This window comes from Sinocyclocheilus rhinocerous, unplaced genomic scaffold (genome assembly GCF_001515625.1).
Source record: "Sinocyclocheilus rhinocerous isolate Xijiao unplaced genomic scaffold, SAMN03320098_v1.1 scaffold271, whole genome shotgun sequence".
NCBI classification, from domain to species: domain Eukaryota; kingdom Metazoa; phylum Chordata; class Actinopteri; order Cypriniformes; family Cyprinidae; genus Sinocyclocheilus; species Sinocyclocheilus rhinocerous.
Window position 1 is genome coordinate 2,660,536 of NW_015657574.1, and position 14,193 is coordinate 2,674,728.

At 36.2% G+C, this 14,193-nt stretch overlaps 1 protein-coding gene across 6 annotated transcripts in view; it reads left to right on the top strand.

The window, feature by feature from the left end:
* Positions 1-392: 392 nt before the first annotated feature.
* The window catches only part of LOC107721360 (exocyst complex component 1-like), a 15,351-nt gene continuing 1,550 nt past the window's right edge, over positions 393-14,193 (top strand). The window contains exons 1-18 of one of the 6 annotated variants that reach the window (XM_016529334.1): positions 393-555; positions 1,173-1,304; positions 1,398-1,528; positions 2,191-2,350; positions 2,635-2,652; positions 3,282-3,469; positions 3,756-3,983; positions 6,527-6,659; positions 6,754-6,863; positions 7,061-7,129; positions 8,551-8,700; positions 9,925-10,033; positions 11,124-11,168; positions 11,666-11,829; positions 12,797-12,898; positions 12,981-13,054; positions 13,149-13,377; positions 13,465-13,648. In XM_016529334.1, the coding sequence (XP_016384820.1) occupies positions 1,181-1,304; positions 1,398-1,528; positions 2,191-2,350; positions 2,635-2,652; positions 3,282-3,469; positions 3,756-3,983; positions 6,527-6,659; positions 6,754-6,863; positions 7,061-7,129; positions 8,551-8,700; positions 9,925-10,033; positions 11,124-11,168; positions 11,666-11,829; positions 12,797-12,898; positions 12,981-13,054; positions 13,149-13,377; positions 13,465-13,648 (2,218 nt within the window). In that variant the 5' untranslated portion in view covers positions 393-555; positions 1,173-1,180. Of the gene's footprint in view, positions 556-1,172; positions 1,305-1,397; positions 1,529-2,190; positions 2,351-2,634; positions 2,653-3,281; positions 3,470-3,755; positions 3,984-6,526; positions 6,660-6,753; positions 6,864-7,060; positions 7,130-8,550; positions 8,701-9,924; positions 10,034-11,123; positions 11,169-11,665; positions 11,830-12,796; positions 12,899-12,980; positions 13,055-13,148; positions 13,378-13,464; positions 13,649-14,193 lie in introns of those variants that run through there. The other 5 variants (XM_016529336.1, XM_016529335.1, XM_016529337.1 and 2 more) reach the window with 5 other exon arrangements.

The following is a 14,193-nucleotide window of genomic DNA, read 5'->3' on the forward strand; positions in this document are numbered from 1 at the left end:
CCTACATTTCCAGTGTGAATAAATGATAAATTCTAAAACAAATCTGAAATGCACTGTATTGAAAAGTGGAAAAGTTTTTTTTGTTCTTTGATTTCCTTTTATTATCACCATCCACACACAAGTCAGTTCCCTTTTTACAGTTTGCATTTTTGACCCACATGGGCCATGAGAGGGTTTATCTTGAGAGATACGGATAGAGCTGATAAAATGTATGGATGATATGTTTAGAGCTCTGATATATTATTGATCATCAGTTTATATTATCTTTATATGCACACAAGATCGATTGAATTAAAATCATTCTCAAATATATCGTGGCTTGCGATTGTTCGGTTCCATAATAATAATGAAAATGCACAACATAGAATTAAGGGACTTTTACTGTAGAAACACTAACCGGAAGCAGGAGGTGTACAGTTTTCGTGTTCACACTGGTCTCAGAGCAGGGTCCCTGACAGCTGATGTGATATTCAGAAAAAAAAGCTTTTATTTTTAACAAATACAAGTTAAAGCGTTAGAGAAGGCATTTTCGTCGCTCACTTGGATAAACTTAAGGTAAGATTCGACTAACGTCGCAGTTTATTAGCTTCCCGAAAAGGCCACTGCGCTGTTTACTGTGTCAGCTGACCTTTCATAAAACAATCTGTTACTATAACAATAAAGACATCTTCATCTATATACAAAACAGATTTAAATAATTGTCGAACCACGAAAAAAATCACGAACTCTGAATTTAAGAAAAGTATTAACGTTACTCTGTAACTGACGGTATTCTTCTCACGTATTATTCTGATGTATGTCATATTAATGAATAATTCTCATATTCATATATTGTGGTATTTACATGGGATCACCATGGTAGATTCTAGTACAGTTCTGTGAATGAAGGGCAAATGTACCTTTAAGTCTACATGAATAAAATTGAATGAATTTGATCTTTTAATTTTAATAAACACCTTTGTTTGCCTGCATGCTTCAGCCAAATTTGTAATGTCTTATTGTGTCTTGTATACTTGATTATTGTTGTAAACTGACAGATGACAGATGAAGTATCTGCTATAATCTGAAATTTTTTTAATATGTTGCATTTAAAAGAATACACTTTTGAATGACTTGGACAGCGTCAACGAGCAGAAGGCCCTTTCATGAGCCAATTGTGCTTTTAATTTCAGGATTAAACATGACTGCCATCAAGCATGCCCTTCAGAGGGATATTTTCACCCCCAATGACGAGCGTCTGCTGAGCATTGTCAATGTCTGCAAGGCAGGGAAAAAGAAAAAGAACTGTTTCCTGTGTGCCACAGGTAGAGCAGAGACACAGATCCATGTCAGAGAATGTCCATAAACACTCTTTTATTGTTTATTTTACCTCTGTCAGTTCTGTTTATCATCTTTAGTGACTACAGAGCGCCCAGTGCAGGTGAAGGTGGTGAAAGTGAAGAAGTCGGATAAAGGAGATTTCTATAAGAGACAGATGGCATGGGAACTACGGGACCTGACAGAGGTTGATGCCAAAGATGCCAATAAGGTCAGAGGTCATATGTGAAAGATTCAATTCAGACATGAAATAAAGCTTAGTAATAAAATAACTATTACTAAATGTTATGGATAGATAATATTACCTGTTTCAGATTGCTTATTGGATGATATCGGATACAGTGTTATTTTAGTATTACTTATATAATGGCCTACTATAAAAGTAAAAGTACTTCAACTTCAACTTATTTTATTTCAGTTTCTAATTTTCATTTTTTGAAGTTTAAGTTTTTCATCTAATATTTATACTAGATTTATACTATAACTTTATTTTATTTAACAAAGACATTTTTATTTTAGTTTAGTTTCCAATAATTACACCAGATGGATTTCATTTAAATGTTAGATTACCTTTTCCGTCACTGAAGGCTCACTTAAAATTAATCTTTAAAAACGCTAATAATTTAATAACACTGTTAAATTTAATCTTTAGCAAATCTCAAATAAACCATACTGTGCATAAATAATGTTGTTATACCTAAATTCACTTATAGCACTTAAAGTGATTGAATTTACTTTTTATTGTTTTGTATTTAAATGATTGAAACATACTAATGGAACATATTTATGGAAATTGGGGTAACATGAAAATAATTATTGACCTGGAATCGACCTGAATTTACTGAGCAAATCTTGGACTTCTCCATCCTTCAGGAGAACCCAGAGTTTGACCTTCATTTTGAGAAGGTTTATCGGTGGGTGGCGAGCAGCACTGCAGAGAAGAATTCGTTCATCTCGTGTATCTGGAAGCTGAACCAGCGCTACCTTCGGAAGAAAGTGGAGTTTGTAAATGTCAGTCCACAGCTGCTGGAAGGTGTGGCTCACTACTGCTCCCGGTGTTGTGGAAGTGTAATAGCATGTTGTTAAACTACCTGTGTAATTCTAATATGTAAGGAAAAGAGTCTGAAAGCTTGAATGTAGAACTATTACATTTCCAGTGGTAGGAACTCAAACTAGTTTCTGTTTTCCTGTGGCTAGTGCTCTCTCTCTGTCTTTTTCTGAGCTCTTTGGGATTCTGCAATGTGTCTTTTTGAGTGTCCTTTAATGCTTTAGTTTAACCTGATCTCTGCTGTTCTCTCTAAATCTCTCACTGGCCAGAGCTTCCTAAAGCTGAAGGTTTGTACGCTGTTTTTTTTCTTCCATCTTTCATCCTTCTCCATTTCCCTACTCCAGTTTCCACCTCCTGCTATTGTTTCCCCCTCATTAATTGTCTTTCTTTCTTCACATTAATTCATTTTGCTTAGTCACATAGTTATCTGGGAACATTTACCCACTGCTCACTCTCTAGATTGTGTTTGTGTTACTTACATTGCATTTATGGAGTAGTTTAGTTAATATACTCATATGCTCACACTCACTACCATTCAAAAGTTTGGCTATGTTTTATGAAAGAAGTATCTTATGCTCAACAAGGCTGCATTTATTTAATCAAAAATACAGTAAAAACAATATTGTGAAAAATTGTTACAATCTTTCTGTTGTAATGTAATGTCATTCTGTTATAATCTGACAATTTTTCTATTACATTTAAACATGTAATTTATGCATGTAATGGCAAAGCTACATTTTCAAAATTCAAAAGAACAGAATTTATTTGGATTATAAACTTACTGTCATATAACATGTAGTTTCTTTAAAAAAAAAAAGATCTTGCTGACACCAGACTTTTGAATAGTAGCTTATACAGTAATAAACATTTGAGGTTAATAAGAGCACTTTTTTCATGTATCTTTCCTTCTTCTCAGAGTCGGTCCCGAGCGGAGAGAGTCAGAGTGTTGCAGGGGGAGATGAGGATGCTCTGGACGATTACCAGGAGCTGAACGCCCGTGAGGAGCTGGACATTGAGAGCATGATGGAGGTCTGTGAGTATGCCATTTCCAACGCAGAGGCCTTTGCTGAGAAACTGTCCCGTGAGCTACAGGTCCTAGATGGGGTGAGTTTGTTTAATCGTTTCCTGAAGTAAAACACTGGTGTGTTAGCACTAGACATAGTGGAAAAGTATTGATTGCACCTGTAATCAGGAGTTTATAATTAACTTTATCTATATTGAACTAAGTGCAATAATTATCTAACGGTCAAGGTAAATGTGGATTGAAGTCTGTTTGATTAGGGAATAGCAGTTTATATTGAGAAGTCTTATTGTTTGACAGTCACATTAAAGATAAAACAAGGCTTATTTTTGTTATTGTGAATAGTAATCTCTGTTCTTCTCTGCTCAGGCTAACATCCAGTCCATCATGGCCTCTGAGAAGCAGGTGAACATCCTGATGCAGCTGCTGGATCGGGCTCTGGGAGAGGTGGACAACATCGAGGGGAAGTTGCTCAGTTATGAGGAGATGCTGCAGAGCGTGAAAGAACAGATGGACCAGATTTCCCAGAGCAACCGTCTCATCCAGATCAGCAACACCAACAATGGCAAACTACTGGATGAGATCCAGTTCCTTGTGGTATGTTGGGACACAGTAGAGATAGATCCCAGAAAACTTTCCTTTGATGAGTGGAACACAACATTAACAAAAGAATTCTAGGTAAACTAGTCGATCTTATTAAACAGGTTGATGAGGTTGGTGGACGACTAGTCGACCATTGTGATCCATCAGTAACTGCCCCTTTAAAAACATTAAACAATAAATACTGGGATAGCAGTTTTTTGTCACAGAAATTCCAACCTGACTTGAGGTGCTCGGCAGCTCTGTTGCCTGTGGTGGACTCTTGCCACCTTTATTTCAGGTAGACTAAGACTTGCAACTAACAAGTCTTATAAGTCTAGACTATTTAATCATGTGATAAGCATGCATACATATTCCTGAAAACACTTCCACTTCCAATCTTTTATTGAAAACTATAAAATAAGGGATTCAGAAATTTTTTTGTCAGAAAAAAACCTTTGACCTCAAATGTTTACTGGAAATACCACTGAGATTTTAAGTTACACAACACATTCGCATGTTCAAAGTTCTCTGATGATGGTTAATGGTCACATGGAGTGCAGGAAAACATAAAATATATGTGTTTTATTTGGATTTGTTTTATTTGGATTTGTTTTAGAAATGTGGAAATGTTGGATCCACATTTCTTAAAGCTGGCAGCTGATTTTATTGCGCCACCACTAACCTTTTAATCTTTCTTTAGCTACAAATGAAAATCTGATTTTGATGCAGTTCAGCATACACTGAGTGATTTAAAACTTTGACTGAGTTTTGACTTTAAAACTGAGTGATTTAAATGCGGAGAAATCTAAACTTATGAAGTTACAAAAGAAAGTCTGCACTTTCAAACTCATGCTCAATTACTACTCTTCAAGGTTTGGAGATTGAAGTAGTAGCTAAGTATAAATACTTGGGATTTTTAATTGATGATTCTCTTTCTTTTGGGCCTCATATTCAGTAGCTTGTGAGAATATTAAAGTCGAAACTGGGCCTTTTTTTAGAGTCAAGTATTGTCTTTCTTTTGCAGCAAGGAAGAGATTGGTAGCAGCTACATTTTTGACAGTGTTGGATTATTGTGATATCATATACATGGAGGCACCTAAGCATTGTTTACAGGCGTTGGATTCAGTTTATCATGGAGCATTAAGGTTCATCACAAATTCAAAAGCCCTTACTCATCATTGTTTATTGTACTCTCGGGTTGGATGGCCGGCGTTGTCATCCCGTAGACTTAAGCATTGGTACTTATTTATATATAAAATCATTTTAGGTTTACTTCCTTCGTATTTACAGCAGAATATTTTACAAAAAGGTTAATCTTTCTTTAGCTACAAATGAAATTCCTTCTATCTGGAAAACTGCTTATGTTCAGCCATTATTTAAAGGGGGTGATCCAACTGTATTGAATAATTATAGGCCTATTTCGAAATTTTCTTATTTTATCAAAGGTTTGGGAATCGCTTGTGAATGATCAATTAAAATAATTTCTATATTCTAAAAATGCCTTATCAGAGTTCCAATCCAGTTTTAGGAAAAAACATAGTACATCCACAGCAATTATAAAAGTATTAAATGATTTAATGGTTTCATTGGATAATAAAAACCATAGTGCTGCTCTTTTTATCGATTTATCCAAAGCTTTTGATTCCGTAGATCATGAAATTTTGAAGCAGAGGCTACTTCGTGTAGGTTTATCAGTAAATACTGTCGGATGGTTTGTCAATTACTTATCGGATAGATCTCAATGTATAAATATAGAGGGACTCACTTGTACTCTGAATGTAAATATCGGAGTACCACAGGGATCGGTCCTTTGGCCATTATTATTTATTTTATATATTAATAATATTGGGAATAATCTCGCACATTCAAGTTTTCATTTATACGCTGATGATATGGTGATTTACTCCTCTGCATCAACATTGGATCAGGCTCTGAGTCATCTTCAATCTGATTTTGATGCAGTTCAGCACACACTGAGTGATTTAAAACTTGTTTTAAATGCAGAGAAATCTTAACTTATGATGTTTACAAAAAGTTTTGAGTGATTTGTGTATGTTTCTGTGTATGTAAACGAATGTATTTTGTTTTATGTGTAACTAAATGTGCTGCCTATCTTGGCCAGGACCCTCTTGTAAATGAGATTTTAAATCTCAAGAGTTTTTAATTTCCTGGTTAAATAAAGGTAAAAAATATTCTAAAATTATGTTAATTTTACATTTTTTTTTAATTTAATGATTTATTAGCTTTTTTTATAAAGCCCCTGCAATTCCTCCACAGACTCCCGTTTGGGAAACACTGTATTAAATTATAAATATAATGAATTGTATTTTGCTTAATTGTAGCATAATTTAAAAAAATAAAATTATCTGAACTTCTGTATTTTTGTTTATTAACTTTTCAGCCAGGGTGAACAAAGTTCTTGATGTTTTAAATGTGCTCCTTTACTGTTTTGTTTGATACTAAAACAAAACTCAAATAAAAGATTACTGGTATGATTAGAATTCTAATATGTCTATAATTATCTCTCTGTTAATATTTTTGTATTTTTTCCATGATAGAACTACATGGATCTATCAAAAGGGCACATCAAGGCTTTGCAGGAAGGAGATTTGTCTTCTCCTAAGGGTATCGAGGCCTGCATCAATGCTTCTGAGGCTCTGTCACAGTGCATGAACGTAACGCTCAAACCAGGTACTGCTCTCAAACTTCACCCACTGTGTGAAAACAGCACTTAAGAGTTGTGCATGAGAAGCATTAATCATGTTTGTGTGATGTTCTGTTACAGGCCATGAGAAGCTGATGGCAGTCAAGCAGCAGCAGCATCTGTTTTCTGAGCTCAGAGATACTTTTGCCCGACGTCTCACCAACCACCTCAACAACGTGTTTGTGCACCAGGTAACATTATTACACATGTTCCAGGTAAAGAACACGTACAACTTACATATATGAGGAGTGTTAGGCTTTCTTTTCTTTTCTATTGAGTCTTTTATCTGCCTCTGTCTGATCGATTCTTTCTCCTGTGTTCCTGTTTGGCCACCAGTCGTGTCTCTCTATATCACTTTACTTCACTGTGCTCTCTGTTCCTCTGTCAGTTCAACCACTTCAGTCACTTCAAAATGACCATCCCTCAGTTCTATAGGTCGTCCTGTCTGTCACTCCCTGTGAGTACGCCCACTCCAGCACCCTGTTTGACCCGCCCACTCTAACAGTCACGCAACTCCTCTTCTTTAGACCTAACTGTCTCATCAATGCTTCTCTCTCTTCATGGAAACATTACGTTTAAGCATGTTCATGGTGATGTAATCCAGACATTCTCATCTTAGGGTTTCTAAGATGATCGCCCCATAAACCTCCTAGCCAACATCATTCTCGTGTTAGTAGCTGTTGATTTTGTCCCCTGAAGATGTAAAGGGGTCTTCATTGCCTTGTTTGCTCACTCTCCGATGGAATTGTGAGGTGCTCGTGAGAAGAAATGGCCTGGTCAGCATGCAGTTCCTGCAGAATTTGCTTTTATGATGTGTATGTTTCATAGATGCATTGAGAAGGAACTGCTTGACTGTGAGAATATAGCACTACTGTGGCAGTCTTCATGGATTTGTGAGGCTTGGTATTTTTGCCCGATTAATTACTGTTTGAGCTCGACGTCACTGTAATATAACAGCGACCGTTTGTGTGGGAGTAGAGCTGGGTGTTTATACAGATTTCCTCCATATGAAAAGATATTTTCGTTCCGCTAATGCTTGTATACAGGAAAGGGTTTTAGTCTAATTCACTGATTCGTTTAACACCTTTTTTAGAATCATACTGTATGTTTTTAGTTAACTGAAAAGAATAGTTATTTGTTTGTAAATCAGACCTCACTGGTCACGCTGTATGCTGTTGATTACGAAAAAGAACTGGTTCATAAGAGTCATTTGTTCATGAATCAGACTACACCGGTCACGATGTATGATGCTGTTTCACAAAAAAGAACTGGTTGTTAAGAGTCAGTTGTTTATGAATCAGACTTTCCAAACTGTATGTTTTTGATTCACTAAAAATAATTAGTTTATAAAAGTAATTTGTTCATGAATCAGTCAGACTGCAGAGTCTGTTCTGTATGTTTTCAATTTATAAAAAAGAACCAATTCATTAGAGTCATTTGTTCATGAATCAGACTGCACTGTTCCCTCTAGGTTTTTGATATACTGAAAAGAACCTGTTTAAAAGACTCATTTTTTCCATGAATGAGATGATTTTTGCTTTCAGCCCACAAGGACTGCTCAAGAGAAAGATGGTTTTGCCATTATTTTGCGGTACCATTTGCATCACATTCAATACGGATTGTGAACAGATGTTCGCAACACAAATGTAAAATATGATTTGTAAAATGTTTTTGTAAAAACACAGCTACTAAAAAAAAGTAATTAAGCAAACAAAATGCCAAATTAGAATTTTTTTTTTTTGGAAAATCTATATTTTTACCCAGCTCTATGTGGGAATGAGTGTGTGTGTTTTCCATAATATTAACTTGCTTGGACAGTGAACTTTTTTCATACTGAGTTTCCACTCACTGAGTGTGTCTGTGTGTTTGTGTGTGTAGGGACACGATCAGAGCTCCACACTGTCCCAGCACACAGCTGAGCTGACACTACCCAAACACAGCCCTCTGCACAGAGACCTGCTCCGATACGCCAAACTCATGGAGTGGCTGAAGAACACCCAGAGAGAGAAATATGAGGGACTTTCCAGAGTGAGTGTTTATCACTTCCATCACTGTGCTGATATCACAGTAATTGTTATCATGACGGATGTCAGACACCATTAGGGTTTGAAAGCACTGAGTCACGTTTGTACAAATTGTTCTATCTTGATAAAGTCATAAAGTGAATGGAAACTCTAATCGTAAACTGTGTGACAAAAGTCAAGGACAAAAACATTATTAAATACTGTAACATTCTTAATTTTCCTGACACTGCAGATTATTAGCATTACAGCATTGCAATATCTCAATATCCATAGCTGCTGTTTGCAACCAATTTTACTTACTTACCCCTTATATATTTGAGTGAAAGAGGATGTTTAATAAAAAAATGTAGGGCGGGACTTTATTTAATACTCCACTTGAAAAAAAGTGTGTTGCATACACATCAGAATGCCAGAGTAAAAGTGAATATGAACACATATTATAGGCATACAGTAGTGATTCAGGATAAGACAAACATTTAAAAGATGGATTCATGATTCATGCTCATTATATAAATTTTGTACATTTTGAACAAAAAAGTTACATAGTGTACCTTTAATAAGACAAACAGTCCCATTATTGCTGTATGTTTTATTGTATAAGCATTATACTGTATGTTTTAACAGTTTGACAGTTACAATCACCAACAGTAATCACAACTAAAAAAAAACCCTGTTATCATTTATGACCACTGACACAGTACCCTTATGATCAGTTACAGTAACCATTAAAATGCCATCATAATAATGCTGCAATATCCTGATGTCCTCTGAGAGCCAGTGGTTTTGCTTTTGAAATGGCAATGCCTTAGTAGAGGAAAATAGCAGTTATATTTAATTTTAGCTCTGCTCAGACTTAATAGTACTGTTAATGTTATTCTACAAACATTAGACCAAGGGCAAGGCCATATTTAAGGGTTTAGTCAGAACGATTAGTCCTTTTCTGATCATCGCTCAGTGCTAATCTGATTCCCAAATGTTTTAGATGCATTTATCTCTGCCCTCTATTATTAAACTGTCTTTAAAATCCAAATGTGATGGCAGACGTGGCCTGGATGTTGCTGTGTGTGCTCTGGCAGATTGGATTTGTGTCTGGTTCCCAGTCCTGTTCTCTCTGTCTGTCTCATTCACTGTTATTTCCTGTGATCTTTCTAACATCCTCTAAATGAGAAAAACGCTGACAAATAAAAAATCTAAATTTGGTCAAATTGCTGATCTTATGTTTTTATAGACCTATGTGGATTACATGACCCGATTGTATGAGCGGGAAATTAAGGACTTCTTTGAAGTGGCAAAGATCAAAATGGCAGGCACTAGTAAGGATGGGAAAGGAAAATTTGGTAAGACCTCAATAAAAAACTTTTTTATATATATATATTTGTTTATCAGGAAATCTACTCTTGGAAAGGGATTTTTTGTTCATGCTGTTTCTTCAGTCTCTGTGTGTCCTGTGAATGCTATGTTGAGTTTTGTCTGTATGTGTGTGTTTTTTCTTACACTAATGTTAAACTACATGATAAACACTTAGTTTCAACAGAGCTGAACTGAAATTATTCAACAGTTCTCTAGTAAAATCTTTGAGATGTCAGTCGTTGCTTGTCTCTGATATGATGGTGTGCAATGTCACATGTTTTCATTGTAATGTCCTGACATGTGCTGCAAGGCCCACAGTGTGTGCACTATTACACATGGCATTAAATGCATACTAGAGGCATGACAACCAAAATATTCTGTGGGGAAAAAAAACCCTAAATACATAAGATTTCAGGATGATTAGAACAGTGTAAGTACATTTCTCAGAATGCTTGCAAATGGCATAAAGAGAGACTTTTTTTAATGTTTATGAAATAAACATTGTCTGTGTGGGCATTTTTTTCCCACACCATTAGCATCAAAATAAGACTTTGTGTTAAGTTAAAAAAACAACAACAACAACAGTACTTTCAAAAACATCTCTCATTCCATTGTGCACCATTGAACTATTTCTAATTCTGATGACTGCAACATGTTAAATAAAATTAATATATTAGGCCATTTTTTACATGTTTGCATATAATTACAACAGGATTTTCATCTATGTAAAATGTTTTGAAGTTGGGGGAAAAGGGTGATTGATCACTGCTGTCATTTCCAAGTACTCTGTTACTTGTGCCCAGCCCTATTGGAAACATTTATCCCTGCTTACGCTGGTACACTTCCAGGTCTTAGTAAGATGTTCCTCTTGTTTCAAAAGCTTTTTCCTCCACGTGATGAAATAAAATGAGCTTTTTGTTTCCAAAGGCCAAAGAGCCCAAAGCCTAAATTCAGCCACTGCAGTGCATGTCATATTTGAAAACTTTGACCTTTAACCCCTAACTCTGGCACCATGCTGCATGTTGTAAGCCTAACGTGTCTCTGTCTCTGATGCCTGCCTTTCTAACCGGCCTCCAGCCACACTTCCGCGGAAAGAGAGTGCTCTCAAACAGGAGACGGAGAGTAAGTATCAGCGCCACATGCCATGCCTATCCCATAATGCCTTGCTTCCTCTCTTCCTCATAAGCACAGTAAACCATTATCTTAACTTCAGTTTCAATGTTTCATGGATATGCAAAACATGTTTAAATTTTTTTTTTAAGTTACAAGCACCTTTTTATGGATTTTATCTTGCCTTATTTACTTCTTCTCAATCAAAGCTAACCTCAAACATGTCTACCAGTTTATCAAATATTACAATCTTTAATGTTAATGCATCAGTGGTTAAAGGGGAGATTGATTATTTAATCACACCGTAAAGCCTCTGTGATCTGTATGAGATTTTTAGTAGTTGGGTTGCATGTCTGTTATGACCCCTTTCAGATCAACATGTACTTTACAAGGTAAGTTTAATAACCCATATAGATGAGGTGATTTTAATATAAATCAAGTACAACTGACTTGTATGTTTTATATGGAGTTCACGTTCTGATGGTTTCTCCTCTGATGGTGTCTCTCAGGCCTGCATGGAAGCTCTGGGAAGCTTACAGGCTCCACATCAAGTCTGAATAAACTCGCTGTGAGCAGCTCCAACAGCAGGCGCTCTCAGTCGTCTTCTCTGCTTGATATGGGCAACATGTCTGCCTCTGACCTGGACGTAGCAGACAGAACCAGGTTTGATAAGGTGCACCACCGCTAAATGTGACTAAATACTGAAAGTTGTTGTCCAAAGTATAATCATAAACACTGATGTTCCAATGTTTGGGGTCAATTTAATACTTTTATTCATGCATTAATTTGTATAAATTTCTAAATTATCATGTGACACTGATAACTGAAAGTTCATCTTTGGCATCACAGGAGTAAATTCCATTTTAAAGTGCCCCTATTATGCCTTTTCGAATATTACCTTTCATGCAGTGTGTCATGTAGCTGTATGTGATGTGAACATAAACTATCTGCAAAGTTGTGAAGCCGACAGTGCACGATAAATAAAGTTATTGTCTATCAAAAAAAAAGTCGGCTCGCAATCGCCTAAACGAGTCGTCAGGAATTCGAATCTTATTCTGTTACGGCTCTACGTCACGAAGTAACATATTTGCACATCTTTTCTATGTATTGACAAGTCTCCAGGGCTGTTATTCCGTCATGTCAATGAGCGTTTCGTTTCCGACACGTGCTGTACACGGTAGACCAATCCAGAGCCAATCTCTCTACGACTCTGGACCAATCACAAAGGACTGCGCCATCTGACCAATCACAGCAGTGAGGGCTCACGGAAAGGAGGGGTTTAGAGAGACTGATTCTTTGAACTGCTTCGCACGAGTCATTTACGATTCGAATCATTTAGAAATGAGGTCAAATTAAATCTATTTTTTTAGAAAACTAACGTGTTTTTTGACCTTGCATGCATATATTTTAAGAGACTCATAAAACAATATTAGCAACCTTAAAAATGGCATAGTAGGGGCACTTTAAATATATTCACATAGAAAATAGTTCTTTTAAATTGTAATAAAATAGATTTTCACAATATTACTGTTTTTGCTATATTTTAAATGCCTTGGTGAGCATTAAATCATGCTAACCCTACACTTTTAACGATAGTGTACATATGCCCATTGAGGGCCCTTCTTTGTGTGGTTTTCTAGATTTTTGAGCAGGTTTTGAGTGAGCTAGAGCCATTGTGTCTGGCTGAACAGGACTTTATCAGCAAGTTCTTCAAGCTGCAGCAAAATCCTACACTAGCTCAGGTGAGTATCAGATACAGTACGGCTCAGATCTGTGTGTGTATTGTATTTGTGTGATTTAATGATGTTATAAATCCCTCATTAGGCAGAGAATGTGGATGACAGCGATGGAACGGTTCACTCCAGACCCCCCAGTGAACACAGACATTCAATATCTGAGTGAGTGACAGTTCTCTTGAGCTCTCTTTAGTTCATTCAAATTTAGTTTTTAAGCAGATTACAAAAAATGATCATGCATCCATTTCTCTTGCAGAAAGGACATGGTTCGGATGATGATGAATAAGATCTTTCAGAGCATTGAGACGGAGCTGAACAGTCTGATAGCTTTAGGCGATAAGATCGACAGCTTCAACTCTCTCTACATGCTGGTAAAGATGAGTCACCACGTCTGGACGGCCGAAAATGTTGATCCCGCGTCCTATCTCAGCACGACGCTGGGCAATGTGCTGGTCACTGTCAAGAGAAACTTTGATAAATGCATTGTAAGTTGAGCTCATGTCAAGCATTGTTTGATGTATCAATGGCGAGACCAGTATTTAAATCTTCTGATGTGTTTGTTGCTGTTTTAGTCTGGACAGATTCGTCAGATGGAGGAGGTGAAGATTTCAAAGAAGAGTAAAGTGGGCATCCTGCCGTTTGTCACCGGCTTTGAGGAGTTTGCTAAGCTAGCTGAGGCTATTTTCCGAAACGCAGAAAGACGGGGTGATCTGGATAAGGCCTATATCAAACTCATCAGAGCTGTCTTCAATAACGGTGAGAAGCATCATAATGTTTATTCATCACTAGTTGTTAGAATGTGCAAGAAGCCCTAAATTCATTGAAATGCTGCTTTTAGAATTTTTTTTAAACATGAAGAGAACGAAAGCATGATAGCATTATTTTTTATACTTATACACATATTATTTATTATTATTTTGCATTTTTCCAAATATTTATTTTATATACATATCAAAATATAAAATATTATTTAAATATACATTATTTCAAGATATTATATTTGCAGTTTAGTTCATTTTCAAATCTTTAAGTTTTAGAAATTTTTGTGCTTTTGTCGTTTTTATTAGTTTGAATATTTTTATTTCGGTTTTAGTCATTTTGGTTTTTCAGCTCAACATATTGCACTACGGCAACATTTCAAAGTTTTCAAGTTTGTCAGCTAATTATTTATATTTTATTTTATTTAATTAATAATTAATAGAGAATGTAACGTGGCCTAATGGTTAGAGAGTCGGACTCGTAACCCAAAGGTTGCGGGTTCGAGTCTCGTACCGGCAGGGATTGTAGGTGGGGGGGGGGGA